This window comes from Hoplias malabaricus, chromosome 1, assembly GCF_029633855.1.
Source record: "Hoplias malabaricus isolate fHopMal1 chromosome 1, fHopMal1.hap1, whole genome shotgun sequence".
Lineage (NCBI taxonomy): Eukaryota > Metazoa > Chordata > Actinopteri > Characiformes > Erythrinidae > Hoplias > Hoplias malabaricus.
This window is the reverse complement of record NC_089800.1, coordinates 76,013,273-76,031,547: the sequence shown is the minus strand read 5'-3', so window position 1 is coordinate 76,031,547 and position 18,275 is coordinate 76,013,273. Positions and strand designations below refer to the sequence as shown.

The 18,275-nt window shown below is 40.5% G+C and overlaps 1 protein-coding gene across 3 annotated transcripts in view; it reads right to left on the bottom strand.

Annotated features, from left to right (window-relative positions):
* The window catches only part of LOC136698979 (serine/threonine-protein kinase PAK 6), a 34,510-nt gene extending 16,442 nt beyond the window's left edge, over positions 1 to 18,068 (bottom strand). Inside the window, exons 1-2 of one of the 3 annotated variants that reach the window (XM_066673470.1) lie at positions 17,538 to 18,068; positions 1,031 to 1,256 (exon numbers count right to left, since the gene is read on the bottom strand). In XM_066673470.1, coding sequence (XP_066529567.1) covers positions 1,031 to 1,234 — 204 coding nt within the window. In that variant the 5' untranslated portion in view covers positions 1,235 to 1,256; positions 17,538 to 18,068. Of the gene's footprint in view, positions 1 to 1,030; positions 1,257 to 1,996; positions 2,114 to 17,537 lie in introns of those variants that run through there. The other 2 variants (XM_066673469.1, XM_066673471.1) reach the window with 2 other exon arrangements.
* Between the last annotated feature and the right edge of the window lie 207 nt (positions 18,069 to 18,275).

Here is an 18,275-nt window from a genome sequence, read left to right as displayed (position 1 = left end):
CATTGCTCTGTAGCAGAGAAGAGATCTGGACTAGTCAAGCTCTAGTGCTCTGCAGCCTTCCCTTTGCTTTGAGATGCACTTTTTATCCCTGAGTCTGACACTGGTGGCTCTGCAGTGTGGATCGTTATTAATTGCTAGCGTGGTGTAATAAATCTTGGAGCCCTCTGAGGATTCCCATCCTTGAGTTGGTGTACATAGCAGGGTTGTTAGTGTAGAACCCGTGATAGATAAGCAGGCAATATGACAGTAGGGTAAAAAGTATGTGCTCTTAGTGCTATTATTTCATTGAAGAGACTCTCTTAGGGAAAAGATGCTGTCATAGCTTTGAAAAAAATGAAACTAACAGTATGTATGAGGCGCCTCAAAAGACAGGTGAAGATATAAGCTCAAGTTCAGGAACATAACACAGTTTTATAAGCACTTGAGCCACTGTCTGAACCTGTTGTTTCCTGAAAGCTAGGAATAGCACCTCATTTAATCTGTTTCTCCACGTCTCTGACTCCAATAATCCTATAGACGAGCTGTGGAGGTGAGAGGCCCTCAGCCTGTCAAAGTGTTACAGTTTTTGAGGGGAGCACTAATAAAACACCCACTTCTCAAGCCTGATTCTCAGCTTAAGAGGAGTGGAAGCAGAGACCAATATTAAAGGGACACTAGGTCATTTTTTTACCTTACAAATACAGCTTGAAAATCATTGTGCCTGGAACCTGGAAACCTGGAACAGGGAGACTAGAGCTTCTGTCATTGCAACCTGGGGCTCAGCACTGCAGAAACTGAACTATGTAATTTTGGGGGAGGGTAGGTAACCACCCTTTTCCTCCTTATTGATTTCAGAACAGTGCTATAAAAGTAAAATATAGTGGGTGTACAGGAGTGTTGGTGTGCTTGTGTTTTGAAATGTTAACAAATATTGCATTGATCATCTGACACTTTTCAAATGGATAAGTCACATGCACTTTGCGCGTAAACTTTTGTGTACTGACTGGAAATCGTTAAAAAATTTTAAACAAGGGACTGTGGGATTACCTACCTTCTTTGGTTTCAATTCCACTGGTGTTATTCTGGAGGGGTCCACCATGGGTTTGGGTCTTCGCAAATTCTCTATGAGACTCTGCCATTGTGTCGGTAGTCCCACAAACACGCCACGCTTCGCGTCAAAAGAGGTATGGACCCGGTGCTCGAAGTTCTTTGGTGCAGAAATCTCTGGCCTCTTCTTTTTCTTTTTACGGAACATTGTCTGGTCCTACTCTGGCAATCTGTTCAAAACACATGTAAAAAATAAATCACAAAATACCAGCAGAGAAGCATCAGAAATTATTATACTGATTACAAAGGCAGCAGTGTTTGTTGTTAGAATTTGGACTATAGCCCCTGGCATAAAGGTGGCATAAAGAAAACCAAATTCCTGGCCTAAGTGTAAAACTGAGCTTGAGGAAGAAGCTCACTGGTTTGATTCCCTCAACTGTCTGGAGTAATTGGGGTGGGAGGGGGAGTGAAAGAACAGCACTATCTTGTCCCTCAACATCCACAGCTGGAGTGACTAGGGGCAAAACACCCATCCTCCAACTGCTACCCAGGTGAAGGAATGGCACCATTTAGAACAGTTGTGTATTGATGTTAAAGGCATTTCATGTACTCTTTTATTAATCTGAGTATTCAAATAAGACATGTATGAAGGGTTTTATTTCATAATCCCACACAGTCCACTTACAGTCTATAAATACGTTGTCTTTAGAGTGATTTTAAAAATATTCTCCATATCAATTTCATATATTTATTTTACTTTTGTAGGGTAGAAAATGTGTTTTCCATTATTTTTTTTTGTTGGTAACATTGGTACAAATTAATAGATAATATAAATTATCATGGAAGTACATGTGGGAGGGATGCCCAAATACAGCCTATGTATGTGAAACACAAAATTATAAATTATTTCAGCATAACAAAACCTGCAATCAATTTCTAATACACTGTTAATATAACGTTCACTCCTTACATGAACAGCAAAACTGTGTTAGGCTTGACCTAGCAAGGTTTTTTTCCCCTGAATCTCATTCTGAGGCCCCATCCACATGGATCTGGATTTTCCTCCCTATGTTTTTGAAAATTATCATGCCAGTCCAGACAGGGGCCATAGTACCTATTAAAGAGAGACATGCATTATGTCAGTCATGAAATAACTCTTAATAGTGCATTATGTATTTCTAATACCACATCATATATATTAATTCCTATATAGAAATATGAAATCTAGTGCTATCTGTATGTACAGGGTGGGCCATTTATATGGATACACCTTAATAAAATGGGAATGGTTGGTGATATTAACTTCCTGTTTGTGGCACATTAGTATATGGGAGGGGGAAAACTTCCCAATACGTTTGATGTGTCATATGACTCTCTTCCCATTGAAAAAGCAAAAGTTGGATCCAAAATGGCCGACTTCAAAATGACCGCCATGGTCACCACCCATCTTGAAAAGTTTTCCTCCTCCCATATACTAATGTGCCACAAACAGGAAGTTAATATCACCAACCATTCCCATTTTCTTAAGGTGTATCCATATAAAAGGCCCACCATGTATATGTTGCCTTGTGTAATTCAATATTTGAATTTCAACCAGAGACAGGCAAAGTGTGATGTCAGCATTTCTGAAAAGCTGCATTTTGGCCCTAACCATGACACCACTAACAATAGTGTTTTAAAAAATCTCCACCTTAAAAGCCTTGTTTTGTAAAAAAAAAAAATCTAAATATGTGTGGAGGGGGCCTGAAGCTTACTAATCCAGAAACTTTCTTCAATTTTGTCAAAAACTGCAATGTCACCATTTCACTCCTCTAAGAACTGCAAAGTGGAATTTTACTCATAGCTTAGGGCTTTGGGGTATTTGGCAATGTGTCAATGTGTCACATTGAGCCACAGATATCCAATATGCAATTCACTGCACACATAAAAATGGATGTCAAGCCCTCTCTCTCTTTGTTCTTGGGATAGAAAATCCAATACAGACATTTCTCCTGGCTGTGAAGAAGTGTGAGCACTCTGCGCTGGAGGCTTTCTTCAAGCTGAAAACGCCATTTCCGTCTGTTCCGTATCCTCTTTTGTCTGGCCTTGCTTGTGGTGGTGCTGTTTTTTTTTTTCATGCTTGAGAGTGCTGCTATGGGCAGGGAGTCAGATACATTTGTGTTCACATGTGAAATGAAGGATAGCTGCTCGATTAGGGCTTACTCATTGCGTCTGGCCTTTAAGTGACAGACAGAGAACACAAAGGGCCTGTGGCTGCTGCCTCAGGGTAAAGAGTGCATTAACAGGATGAAAAGAATCACAAAGGAGGCAACCTTCCCTCAACCTGAATGGCAGCTAGTGTCTCCAGACAAATCTTGTCCCTCTTTGACTTACAGGGAATCGGACTACTCGGGGCAATGTGGTCATTTTGTTGTTTTACCCCATTACGCTTTGGGAAAGCTAAGGACATTCAGTGACCTTTAGCTATGTTTACTTAGCTACTTTCTGCGGCTTTAAGGTAGAGGAGATCCATCAATGATATCTTAGGCTATTCTTAAATTCATAACAGGTCTGGAAGTAGTGCTGGAAAAATGCAGTGTTTGATAAGAAAAATCACAAAGTCTGGTCTGAAAGTGCCCAGAGTATATTTAGCAGCACTCTTAGCCTCCATGTTTGCTAGTGAGGGTCAATATTAGCTACATAAACAACTTGTGCTTCATGCTAAAAGCAGTAAGTTAGCAATTAGCCTGTAATAACAACCTTTGAAAAAGAGCTAGATTTGTGAGTAAGTTCATTTTTTGGGATATCTATGCTGCCTTCACAAAATACAGAACAAGTCAACCCTAGAAATTCTGCATCCAGATATGACTCACTGGTCATGCTCTACACAGAGTTTGCCTGTGGGTTGGTCAAGGAGCCAGCTTCTGCTAGCCAGACCCTAACCCTGACCATAACAAGACAAGGCAAAGCCCAGCTTCAGTAGTCAAGGACCGTCATTGTATCACAGGAGCATATAAGACCATGTGTAATTCAATCAGGAACTAATATGCTAAGTGTTGCATAAGCATATTGCTGTGTGCTTTTGGTGTGTACACCATGTGGAGCAGGGAGAACTTTAATAGCATCTGACAGGGACACTATGGCGTGAGCTTGCTTGCATGGAGGAGGTGGGGGTTGGGTGGGATGGAAAGAGAGCAAGTGTGAGAGAGAGAGAGAGAGAGAGAGAGAGAATATAAAACAAGACTTCTCCCAAGACAAACATCTTTTCTACTTTCTAAAACATGAAAATGCTTTTTGCTGCTATGGATCTTGTTCAGTAAAAGCAAAGGGTACATTTCCTTGATAAAGGGTGACAAGACAATATTTTTGTGCTCTATGTAATACACTAAACACTTCAATATTGCTATACAGTATATATTTTATAATTTGAACTGTCACAATTATTACATAATTGCCTGATTATTATTATTACATGTTATAAAAAAAATCACGTTTCAGTGTGGGGATCTGGAGCCTAGCAACACACACTGTGAAACAAACCTCAGCCCATTTTTTGCATTATGCCTAAAGCATTATACATAAATAAAATAATCCATTCTGATTTTGTGCTCATTTTTACTTGGACTGCAGGCATTAATATTGTCCTGCCTCCTTTTCTTAAACTCTCAATTCACAACGCAGAACCCTCTTTTATGTGATAGTACTAAGACAAGGTTAAACCAAGCCAAAAAAATAAAAAATCAGTGAATGCTGAGAAATTAAAGTAGGGATTAAACATATTTAAAAAAAATGGAAAAGAAAGAGAACCAAGAAACTTTGGATAAAAACCAGTGTTTCTGCCCCATGCTCCTCACTGCTGGGCTTTTACACTGAACTGAGCTGCGGCTCAATTCTCTTTAAAAGGAACTGGCACTGAAACTGGCCATTTTGAACAGAGCTGTTTAGACAGGGGGATAAAGCAGTTGTGGTGCATGATCCATGTAGTATTTTTACCAAAGCATGTCACAAACCTTTCACTAAAACTCAGAACAATGTTCTGTTTTGGAAAATGTGTTTTCACAGCTGTAAACATTCACATATAATAAAGCTAAATACGAATGTGGATAAATGTAATGTTAACTAGGGACTTGACTTCACAAATGCTCTCATGGATGGACCCCATTAAATGATTAACAACAAAAATGTACTGTACTAGTAAAAAACTAGTAATTCCCAAAAGTCTAGAAGCTATTAATACATAATTACAAAACAAACTATGCATTAAAGTTGAACAGTGTCTGACAAATGGCTGACGTATTTGACAGTATTTTGTCTTACTAAGCCAACATCATGACAGAATGTGTTATTCCACCTTAAGAGCTGCAATTAAAACAGTTCACATAATTAGACTTGTATACAAAAGTACACTGTTAATCACATGGCAGTATAGTTCTGGGCATATGTTAATTACAAAGTTGTTCTTGTGTTAATTTGCATGAAACTTCTTAGTAGATAATAAAGTGTCCAGATACACCACAAAATGGTATTGAATACTGGTTAATCTGCCCACTAAGTATTTCCCACAGGCACATTCCACAACTTATTTAGTCACGTGTTTAACTAGATAATTTAACCCAAGGAAATTCATTAGCTGAAGCAGCACATACAAGACTGCAACCTCTGAATGACCCAAGCTGGTCCCAGATTATATTTCTTTGGAAGATAATGTGACAAGGACCATTCATTTTTTTGTAAACTCCACAGATGACAGCACTGCCAGACCAAATATTGTGCCTTGGTTTGTTTTACCTGCACAAGCAGATCAATGTGTATTTACTGAAGGATGAAATCTAAGCCAGTTTGCTCTCAGACTGCAAGTGATAACAGCCCCTGCACAGAACGGCCGCAAACAGGATCTGTGTTCTCCAAATGGGCTGTGGTTTGGATTTTCAGTGCTATTGATTTTTTAAAGCATGACCACCCAACCGCAGCCAGAACTAACCCCTTGGACGCCTCATCCCAACATCTGTACAGTGCAATCGTACAATGTGGCCTGGTTTGTTCCAAGATTTACAGGATGTAGCCTATTTGAAAGTTTCTCAATAAGGTTTCTCAGAGTTTTTCATATTGGGGCTTTTTGGCCAAGACACATTAACGACAAACTGTAGTCCAGGATAATTCTGTGTGTTCAGAATTATGAAAAAATAAATAAATAAATGAACAAAAAAACCCTCAGGAATCCAGCAACTCCCACTGCCTTCCCAGGCATTTATAGTTTTTGGCTTGACGATGGAGCAGCCTGAAGGTCTTTTCAATGTCAGAACACTGTACAGTCATAATCGGATTTTTGAATAGTGTCTTAAGTCCTCTGGAAATGAGTGCCAATTAAATAGCATTATCGATTTACATGCTTTAATATTACTTACAAGTTCTGTTATCAGCCTCACATAGCCCACCAAGTTTATGCCTGTCTCCAAATCCAAGTGCACATGGAAAAAAATATCTGCACTAATCTGGATTTTTGTCTTGCTGTGTTAAGAATGCATGGCTGACATAGGCTTACATCTAGTCCTCTGAGACATGTCCTTGTGTAGATCTTACCAACCAAAATATATCAACCAAACACGCATACACACACACTTATACACACATACTGCCAGGCCTACAGAAAGACTAAACTGTAATATATTATTTTTGACAGAAACACTTACATTTGAATTGGACTGCCTTTTAAATGCTTCAATTGACCTGAAAACAAAGTAATGGAAAAAATCCAATCAGGGTTGTGGCCCAACGGCAGGTAGCAGAGGGATTGCTGTAATGAAAGCTGTAAATGAGCTGGAATCAAAGGCTCATTCCAACAAAGTGTCAGTGGCAGTTCCACCAGACTCTGGCCTTTGACACTATTGATCATAAGCTACTCCTACAAAGTCTGAAGAAGTTTATCAGCCTGATACAGACCTGAATAGTTTTTTCACCTTGCTTGATAGCAAATGGTTCATCTCATTTACACTTACATATCGTCACTGTCCAATTAAAAACCTTTCTCCAAAATAGCAACTTTACAGGAGAAGAAAAAAAAAACCTTAATTTTCAAAGGAGGTCAATTTAAAAGAACTTCATTTTGGAGCATTTCTATTGGTTCATTCATCATGAAAGTTTCACACAATGTGAAGGACAGCTGCTTTGTTCAAATGATGTAGTAAACTAAAAATCCACAAAAATGCAGCACATGTATTTTTGACAAGGTATCTAGAGGCACAAGGGATTCTTTGGTGCTATGTCATAGAACATCATAGAATAGAACAAATTTTGGTTCTTTTGCTGTGAAGATCCTTCTCTACATTATATGGACAGTTAGCAAAATATCAAAAGATATGTCTCATGGACAATCACAGTCATCTCCAAGCACAACATCTTTGGTCCAGCAAAGAAAAAAATCTTACAAAACTTCTCCAAACACACCTCCATTGGTAAGGTTAATTTTATTATAGGATTTATGTTGAGAATTGGTGGCAAGATGATACTAAGGAATATAAAACTCTTGGTATACAATTTCTGAATAATCTGGAGGTTGGTACTGGTTTTATTTAATTTCTGAATATTATATTAAACTGTGTGGAATAACTATTAAATGAAAGGGTTAGAACCCATGGTCTAAACCAAGAACTGTTCAGGATGCCTGAATGTTATATACTGCTGGTTGACCTGACGGTATATAGGGCACAGGAGGGAACAGACTTGTCTGGAAGACCTAAGGATAGCATTCTGAACTCAATATTAAGTCATGCATTAATGATTTAGAATCACTCGTCTCCCCATCTCATGAATATATGAAAAGCCCACACTTATCAAATAAATCATAACGTATTAAAACATGTCTATATGTTAGGGGTCTATGACAGAAGGCCCATGATTTATGAGAATTTAAGGAATGTACACAGATACACATAGTCTCTGTCAAATTTAAATAAACATTTACATATAGTGCTAGAGCAAAGACTGGTAATGACCAAAAGGACGATATGAGCTGGGGAGGAGCTCAGACATCCAGGAGAAGCTCTGAGTAGCATGTCTGCTTCTTTGTTTTGAGAGGAGCCAGATGAGGCGGTTTGGGCAGCTGATGACGATGCCCCTGGAGGTATACCAGGCACAGGCAAATGAGAGGAGGCCCCGGGGTGGACCCAGGACACACTGCAGGGATTACATCTACAACTGGCCTGGGAACGCCTAGGGATCCCAAATGAGGAGCTGGGGGAAGTTGTGGGGAAAATGCCCGCTGTTCCACCAAAACCCTGAAATAGATTAGGCAGAAAAGTGGTTGGATTAGTTTTAACAGGGAGCATCTTCTCACTGATTCAATTTTGTTGCACCCAAAAAGTAAGTGTCAGATTGTGAGGAGTGGGTGGGGGCTTCAATTTATCGTATTTATATTAATCAAGGCAGTTTTACGCATAATCTTAGGCAAATGATATTGCTGGATTTAGTAGTAAGCATGAATGCTATTGAGAAATGTTTTTTGTGTATGCGTGTGTGTGTGTGTGTGTGTGTGTGTGTGTGTGTGAGAGTCTGCAGTGGAGTGAGGCATTGAGAGTTCTCCTTCATCACATTCATTATTGTGACCGCTTTGCCCTTTGACTGTAATGAGACTGCAGTGTGTGTGTGTGTGTGTGTGTGTGAGTGAGTGTTTGCTTGTATCTGTGAATTTGCAGTTTATATAGTGGTGGTTTCCCAGACAGGGATTAAGCTTGGTCTTGAACTACACAGCATTTTGAACTGTGATTTTCCTTTGAAAGGAGAAGAAAACTCCAATACTAGGCACTTTCAAAAAAATCACAGAAAAACAACAAAATGGCTTTAAATTTGCAAATGGTGAGAAATCCATAAACCTAAATATTTAATTCTTATTTAGTCAAATATTTCATTCTAGTTATTGAGGTTAAGGTTAAGTAAGGCTGAGCTGGTATGAGTGGATCAGTAACAATGCTGGACTGAAACTGGACTGTGTCCTATGGGCTGGCTCCAGTGACCACTGATGAAGGACTAGAGGACGACCAAACTGTGCACCATCAAATGGATTATTGTCTCTTTCTTTGCTTCTAAAAGGTGGCTCAAGCAAGGTAGACCCCAGTACTTTGATCAGTGAGTGGGTACAGTGTTCAAACGTCCAGTAGCACTGCTGTGTGATCCACTTGAACCAGCGCAACACATGCTAATATCCCGCCACCACTGTCAATGTCACTGCAGCGGTGAGAATGACCCACCATCCAATCATACCTGCTCTGTGGTGGCCCTGGCCGTGCTACTTAACCAGAGAGAGAAAAGTGATTTCAGGAAAAATCAACTTTATTGACATGATGGTGTTGTTTTGGAATCGGTTTTATATATAAACCACCTTACAGACTTTTTTTCCCAGGTAACCGCATTCTCTAGGCGAACAGTGGAAGAGTGGGTGGAGATAGAGGGGAGGGGGGGACATTCTGCATATTCATAGATCAACACATACTGGAGCTACAGCTAAGCCACTTTTAAGACATTAGGGAGAACAAACTGAAAATATGTCTACATTAATTGTAACTGCATGTGGCATCGACACTACAGTCAATACATGCTGACGCTGATCTATTTGACTGCAGCATAAATGTGTGGCAATGTAATCATTCACCCAGTAGTACAGCTTAGTACTAGAGCTTCAAGAGCTGCAATAATTTCTAATAATACCCCTTATCTGACATTACTGCATTTTTCCTCCTGTGTAAATGTTTACTGAGTGGACTGGGGGGGTTTGCTGGAAAGGAGAAAGAGAAACAAGTTGGAAAGAGAAGATATGACAGGCTTCTGTATACCTCTCTGCTTCAATTATTCATTTGTGGTCTACATCCAAATATTACTTGTGATACTATGTCCACATACATCAGGCTTTTACTGTGCACTGTGATTAAGCCTGATTCTGAGGTCCACAGCCCTCTGGATGGAAAACGTGTCGAGTAAAATGGCTTTTATCCAAGATGGAGCTTGCATGGAGCCTAAGAAAGTGATACGTGGTGAGTGTTCTAGTTTCTGGCATTTGAAAATAAGGGATTTTGTGGGAGCAGAGGTATTGACAGCGTTATGTTTTCCTCTGCCTAAATCCTAGTGACACAGATATGGTGGCCCAATGCTGCGACTGCAAGAGAAGTGACTTTAAGGAGCTTACATGTCATTTCAGTGCAACAGAGAGAGTGCGTTTTGTGGCAAACAAATGCTAGTTCACTGCTGCTGTTTTTAACCTCGTCATATATCAACTATTTCTTTAATGCAGCTCTAATAGCACATATCTATAAAACACAGCTTTAGCTCATAAACACACGACAAAAAAACTCCAACGGTAGGACACCATCACTGCTACAAGTAAACAATCCCAAATACTTTGGAATAAACTGCCGCTGTGTCATAAACAGTACTTAAAGAATTAAAACATGTTTGTGAGAGAGGTAAATATCAAGCTTCCATGTCCATCCTTCCTCCATAAGTGAGAAAATAAGACATCTTTAAAGTGGAATACTGCTTTATGCTTTTTAGATTATAAGGTTTTGAGTTATTGGAAATAATCAAAATACCATGTCTACGACCGTCAGGCAAACACGATGGCAGACATGTTTTGCAATGTATAATAATATCCACCAAGGATGTTGATGTGTACTAAAACATTTTAAGGAACACTAAGTAGTATTGTTACCTTACATCTTCAAAAGCATTGTGATGCTTCACAGACTTGTAATTGGGAGAACACAGCCCCTGTCGTTGCTTCTCTGGACTCAGCACTACAGAAACTGCACTATGTAACTTTTGGAGCAGGGTAAGAATCCACACACCCCAATTTCCTCTGGCCCTTGATTTCAGAGCTGTGAAATATTACAATTATTTACACTCTGCAACTGTTAATCACGTTGTTGGAAACTACCCTAAGAAAACTGCTGAGAAGATCACACAGTTCTCTCTGGTTATTTTCAGAAGCTCGGTATATTTTAAGGTGGAACGATGTTTGAGGAAAAAAGCAACGGTTGTTTGCATGAGGCTGAAGTTTGTCTTGACTATAAGATTTTATTCACTGTTTGAATTTCCACAGAAACTCATCTGTAAATCGAGTTGTAGCACTTTTGGTAATGCAGTTAGCTGTCTCCAAAATGTGGAGACATTTCCACTAAGTGATTCGAAACAGCAAAATAAATAATAAATAATAATAATAATAAATAGTTAATTAAATAATACTCCCAATATTGGAGTTCCCTTCATTGTCTAAAACACTCCAGATAACTCTGCCATCAGCAAAGAGAGAGAGACAGAGAAAGCCTAGCATACTGGACTGAGACCGTTTGTTTTTTACTCATTTACAAACACTGGTTTACGGCATGCAAACAGAAAGAGAGCTAGCTAAAAGGAAATCTGGGACTTGTTAAGGACATGACGATAAAGATTCTGTATGGTATGCCCAACCAATATTACCACTACCTTAATTTTCATGCTTGGAAACATTCACCAGTTGACAGTACTATATATAGTATTAGTACAGTACTAGATATAAATACCTCTATCTAGATATAACATTTTCCCTGTCACGTAAACTGGAATGGCAGTGTATGCTAAATAAAAACAAAAGATTTGCAAGTCAGTTAATAAATAAGTACATTCTCAGTCCTTCACCACTTAGCTAGAGATCCACTGTGGTTTCCATATGGCCCTTACATAGTTCTTTCCTCCTTGTGGAAAAAGACCTATCATGAGGCTGTGCCCTGTAAGACAGGCCAAACTGGCTTAAAGGGTGTAATTTATTGATAGCATGAGCCTCCCACCCAAGGCCTACTGTAGCATGTGCTCCCTACTAAAGGGCATGATTAATTTGTTCATCTCTTGTCTTCAGTCTGTCTGCTTGTCCGCTAAAACAGCAAGACTTTTAAACATCTGCTTCTTCAGTGCTCATTGAGTTTTGTGACTGATCTGTTATGAACGTAGCAAGCAATGGGAATGCATGAAGCTACAAAGCAAACCTTTCATTAGGTTTCATTAGCCACTTAAATGGGGTAAAAACTACATCCCTGAATCATTTTGCTTCTTAAATGCATATTTCAGGTCCATAGCAGCAATTTATTTTGGTCACAGTAGGACATGCCAATACCACTTCACAAAATCTCATTTTGGGGCTCCTGTGCGGAACAACTGCATACGAGAAAAATATGAGTTTGATCCTTGCTGATATCTCAGTTTTCTGATGCCAGGAGTCTAAGAGTGCAAAATACCTTGCGCTGTCTTGTTCGGTAGGGAGGCTGTCCTTTTACAGTAATCACTTAATAAGATGCTAGACAATGCTCTTGGGTAGTGTGAATTTATCATACTTCTCCAAACTCCTGCAATTTTTGTCCGTGCCAATTTTTGAAGTTCGCTAGAATCCTACGTTATTAGGGAAATTATCATAAGGAAATTGTCTACTTTGGTTGCTCAGATGAATTATTATATAATTTGACTGGTTTGGGTTGATAGCTGGCAATAAACTTAACGTAAAACTTGCATTTAACTTAAATTTATATTAATTCTCCTTAAAGCTAGAGCAAGTAATTTTGTATAAAGCATCAAGTGCAAACTAAATTTTTTTTAAAAATCCAACTTAAAAAACTAATGTCCTACATTCAGCCTTCCCAAAACACATGAGCACACACTGCCAGACTACAGCTGGAGGAGTCCACAGGAGCAAGGGTTGATGATAAAAGTCCAGTGTCTTTTTCTAATCCTTTCTTTCTTTTCTTTGTTTTTTTAACAGTGCAAGTTGTTGTAGGAGGGCAGCAGGTAGTGTCGCAGTCACACATCTCCAGGGACCTGAAGGTTGTTGGTTCAAGTCCCACTCCGGGTGACTGTCTGTTAGGAGTTTGGTGTGTTCTCCCTGTGTTCACGTGGGTTTCCTCCGGGTACTCCAGGTCCAAATACACTCATTGTAGGTGGATTGGCTACTCAAAAGTGTCCGTATGTGTGAGTGAATGTGTGTTGCCTTGTGAAGGACTGGCACCCCCTCCAGGGTGTATTCCTGCCTTGCGTCCAATGAATCCAGGTAGGCTCCGGACCCACTAAAACCCTGAACTGGTTACAGATAATGAATGAATGTAAAGTTGTAGATATCCGTGGCTCTTTCTAAGCTATTGTTTTCTTTTTATTATCATGTTTATTTTAGTAACATTTGATTTACGGATTGCTATTTGGGTTCACAAACAATAAACTAGTCCCTAAATCCTGACTTTAATCTCAACCCAAAACCTAATCCTAACTTTTACCTACATCCTAGTCTTAACTCTGGTATTGTTAACCTTAACTCTTTGGTTCTTTGTTAAAAGTATGAATATCAGAAGAGAATCTATGGGAATTTTAAATACAAATGACACTGGACAGTCACAATTTTGAAACAGATTACACACATTTCTATGGTTATGCATTATAATCTCTATAGAAATGCATAAAATGAAATGGGATGCTCTGGAGTAGCTGCACATAAGTTTAAGGACACCATGGTCAATGCCAAGCAACAGCTAGAGAAGTAGAACGCCCAGCACTGGGCTGTGGAGCAATAGAAATGCATCCTCAGGAGCGATGGAGCAGCATTCAATTGCTTTGGCATGAGTTGCAATACCTTTTGTGATACAAAACCAATCTTCTAAAATTAGTACCTTTCCTCAGTAACGTTCACATGGCTGAATGCCATCAACAGAAATATCTACAGACTTCCAAGAGCAAAAGCTCTTACTGTAGCAAAGGATGGACAAACAACTTATTACTACCCTTTGTCATGTAGTGTATGCACAGTGCAAATGCATTTAATTTGTAGATTTAAAACAATTTGGAATTGTCTTTGGTATCTATTAGCCATCTTAAACTCAAAATGCATTTCTCTCTCTTAGAGACTTGTTTATGGACACAAATTAAGCTCCACCCCAACATCTCAATCTCTGCGTGTCAATGCAGTAGAGCCCAAGGCATTGTGGATTAATGTGCATTTCCCTGACAGTTATGCTACTATACAGGCATCACAGACAGGCAAAGGAGTGCTTTGTCCAGAGAAGGGTGGCAGTTCTGTCTTTTTTGGCCATTCCTGCTAGGCTAGGTCCTAAGCGACTGTGGGAGCAGTCACACTCCGCTGATGAAGCGCACTGTGAAGCATGACAACAAATGCTCTGGGGGGCAGCAAGAGATCAGAGCTGACAAAAACTTTAACTTGTGTGGAAGACTTGAGTCATACATGCTTATGCCTTGCCTTCATCTATAGCCCTCACCACAACGTCCCATCCTTCACTGCCAGTACTTTTTTTGCCCCATTTATCACTTCTACCTCCCCGCTGACTGTCTCGTGAAAGGCAGTTCAGCAAAGAACCTAAGAAACCTCAGCCTTGTCGTTACTGACAGTTAATTAAGACCCATCAAGACGTCAAGTCTGTTTTGGAGTGTTAATATTCACTTAACCCTTCTTTGTAATGACAGATAAGACTCTTGATTAGTCCTAACCCTTTCCAATCAATTCTTCAATGTATATGGACGAGCCAGTCAGTGCAATACATCTACCATACTGGAAAAAAAAGCATATGCCTTAGACACAATGACTGACAAAGACCTACACAAAAGGGCCAAATCACATGTTCATGCACCCATAAATAACTCTATCAACTGTTAGTCCGGAAGGCAGAAATCAAATCAGGTCAATCAAATTCAAGTCAGGATGGCCTACATTGCTACTCTTGATGGCTTACTGAAGAGAACAGAGTAGTTATAAATGGCAAAATACCTGAAAGAACGCTTTCTAGAATGATTTCTGAAGATTTATTTAAGGACCTTTAGATCACCTATCAAGATAAAAGCCACCCAATATCACAGGCATCTAAAAATATATTCCTGCATCGTGATCTTCACAGCTTTGTTGGAATTTGTGACTTTGACAATCTGACAGGTGCGTGCTTATCTGAAGCTGTTTCTCAGGCATGGTCGAGTCCCACAAATATTCATTTCACTCGTCTACTAAGCAAATCTCTCTAGGCATGTCCATCTAGTCTGTTTGATCAGACGGAATCTGTGTGTTTGTGCTGACACTGGAGATAAAGAATAAAGCATCTATGTATGTTCTCTCTTTTCTTACAGTGACAACTTAGAAACCCAGAACAATGCCGCCAGGATGCACTTTATTTTTCAGGGTAAAAATGCTGTCACTTGGTGGTACCTTTGAGGGGGAGTCTGCTCAAATTTTAAAGTTGATTCAAATAATTTATTTAATTAAAGCTAACTACCAAGTACGCAGTTTTGTTCTTGGAAAGTCAATAACCTGTGTCATTGAAACTCATTTTAGCAGGACAACTGGACCTTAAGCTTTGTTGTGAACTTATTTTTATATGAACGGTAATCTTTTTTCTGACTATGCAGCTTCCTCAGTCTTTTACACTACAGTGCCAGATATGTATACAATGAATTAACTTCAGTTCTTCATACAAGTTGATTATTGGATCCACAGATGTCAAGTTACTCATTCTAAAGGCACTAATACACAATGCCCTCTACTAAAGACGTTTTCACATATGAACTCTGGAAAAAAACAGAGAAACTTGGGAAAATCAGGTTCTGATATTTTCAGATGTTGTACTTTCACATGTAGCGCAGAGCAAGTGAGAGATTTTCTGTGTCAGTTGCACTCTTGCAACTAGAAATGTTCTACAGGCTTTAGGCATTTAGCTTTTAGCACATGCAATACATACAGTGTGACTCTCCGGAATATTCATTCATTCATTATCTGTAACCACTTATCCAATTCAGGGTCCAGAGCCCACCTGGAATCATTGGGCGCAAGGCGGGAATACACCCTGGAGGGGGCGCCAGTCCTTCACAGGGCAACACAGACACACACACACACATTCACTCACACCTACGGACACTTTTGAGTCGCCAATCCACCATGTGTTTTTGGACTGTGGGAGGAAACCGGAGCACCCGGAGGAAACCCACGCGGACACAAGGAGAACACACCAACTCCTCATAGACAGTCACCCGGAGTGGGAATCGAACCCACAACCTCCAGGCCCCTGGAGCTGTGTGACACTACCTGCTGCGCCACCGTGCCGCCCCCTCTCTGGAACATGCATAGCTGTATTCACAGATGCACTCATTCTGACTCTACCCTGAGTTTGTACAAGGTCGCTAGCAGGATAAAGTCTGTGTAAAGTCCGGGACACATGTTATGGACGCTTGCATTCACACCTACAGCTCCTCCGTGTTAATCTGGATATTTCTGGGTTACCATGCATGTTTAAAGAAGATTAAAATTCTCATACTAGGGGCACTCTCAAAATAACAGAGTCTGCCTTATGAACTTTATGCTGTTAACAGTCTGAAAGAACCTTTTCATCTACATCTACGCCTCAGAAAACATGCTGCTATGATGCGACTTCCATGTGACCACAACACGCTTCCATTGTACATTGTTTAAACATTTAGATGTAAACATTTCACATTAGTGTGAAACTTTTCTGGAACGTGTTACAGGCATCAAATTCAAACCAAAGGTATATTTGCAAATGGTAAGGACACTACATAAAATAACACATCAGTCATCGTTTGACTTTAATGGAGGTTATCTAAAAAACTATTACTTTGTTCTTATTTTATTTCCAAAAACTGTGACATCCTTTCTCTATTTAGTATTAATGGAATATTAATTACAGCAATAGATTCAAATCAGAAGCATCATGATTACTAATCACCATTAGCCTATAGAAAAGGATGTGATTTGAGTAACAGCAGACTAAGATGATATCTCAGTCTGATTATCTGAGGTGAATTGACGTAGATGAATTATAATTCACTTGGTATGCGTATATACAGTGGTAGGACCACTGCTGTTCTTACACCCTGCGCTTCTGATACTGATGCCGCAAAAGGTCTTGAGTGTTTCTTAAACATGTGTGCAGCCTGCTGCTAGCCTGAGCACATCCATTCACCTGAGCGCCCTGCTCTGCCTTCAGCCGCTGACAAAAACACAGCATGACAGTGACAACTGGCCCAGTTCTCCGGCAGCTTCCAGCTACCCCCACCCACCCACCTAGACCTCTGGCTGCCATTTACCAGCTTACATGAGGAAGGCAGAGGACAAGAGGATTTTGGCTTGATGTAGGAAGGTGGGAGCCTCTCCATGGGGCAGCCACTATCAGGAACCACAGAAAGAGAAAATGAGGTGAGAGGAGAGACAAATAACGAGAGGAAGAAAGAGAGAGGGGGAGGTGTGATGGTGGTGGTAGTGGGTGAGGGGAAGGTGAAAGCACTTCCACTACTACTGCGCTTCCCTCATCCTTTCTACTTCCATTCCTCTTTCAGCACCACCTGAGCTCGGTACACTGGGTCCTCTCTCTCTTTCTCTGAGCTATATTTCCTCTCTTCATTAATGAAGCTCAGCCCTGCTTTGCCTCCTTTGCTCACCCATCACCTTCCTGTCTGGAAAATAAATGGGAAATGGAAGGAATAAGAGGTCCAAAATAAAAGAAGGCTGCAGGCCTGCTTACCTACCTTGCTGTTGTATGGAGGGGTGATGCGATGAGCCTCTGAGCGAGCACGAACATACAAACACACACACAAACACGCGCCCGCTCACGAGCACGGTGGGGAAGAGGAAGATGAGGAGAAGGGCCGGCTCTTCAGCAGCTGTGTAGCCGCGGCTCGCCCGAGGAAGCACGCTGCGTCTCTCCCTCCAGGCCTCCGCCTCCGAGCCTCTTTCGCGGGAGACGGTACGGTTCCCCTTCGGCCGGCCATGCTGAGGAAAAACGAGCGAAGGAGCCTCTTCACACACACCTCACCTCAGAGCCTTCCTTCATCTCCTCCCTTTCCCCTCTCTCTCTCTCTCTCTCTCTCTCGCTCTCTTTCTCACTCACTCTCTCTCTCTCTCTCTCTCCGTGTTAACCCTCCTCTTCTCTCTAGCTCTATCTGTATCTCACTCTACTGTTCGCCTCTCTCTCTCTCTCTCTCTCTCTCTCTCTCTCTCTCTCTCTGTGAAAGCGAAGCGAAGCCGTTACCTGGGAGACCGTTAGCCACCTGAGGACAGCTGCACCAGTTCAGCAGCGCTATGCTAGTTTTAACGCGGCATTGTAAACAACTGCTGTAATTTAACCGTGAATGACAATATTTCACAAAACGCACTGCTCCATAAATTATTTGATTATAAGCTACAATGTGCTTTGAATTCCCAGAGTGCCTTTTCATTCTTAACTGTTTAGTGTAATTTACTGTACAGCCGAGTAAAATGT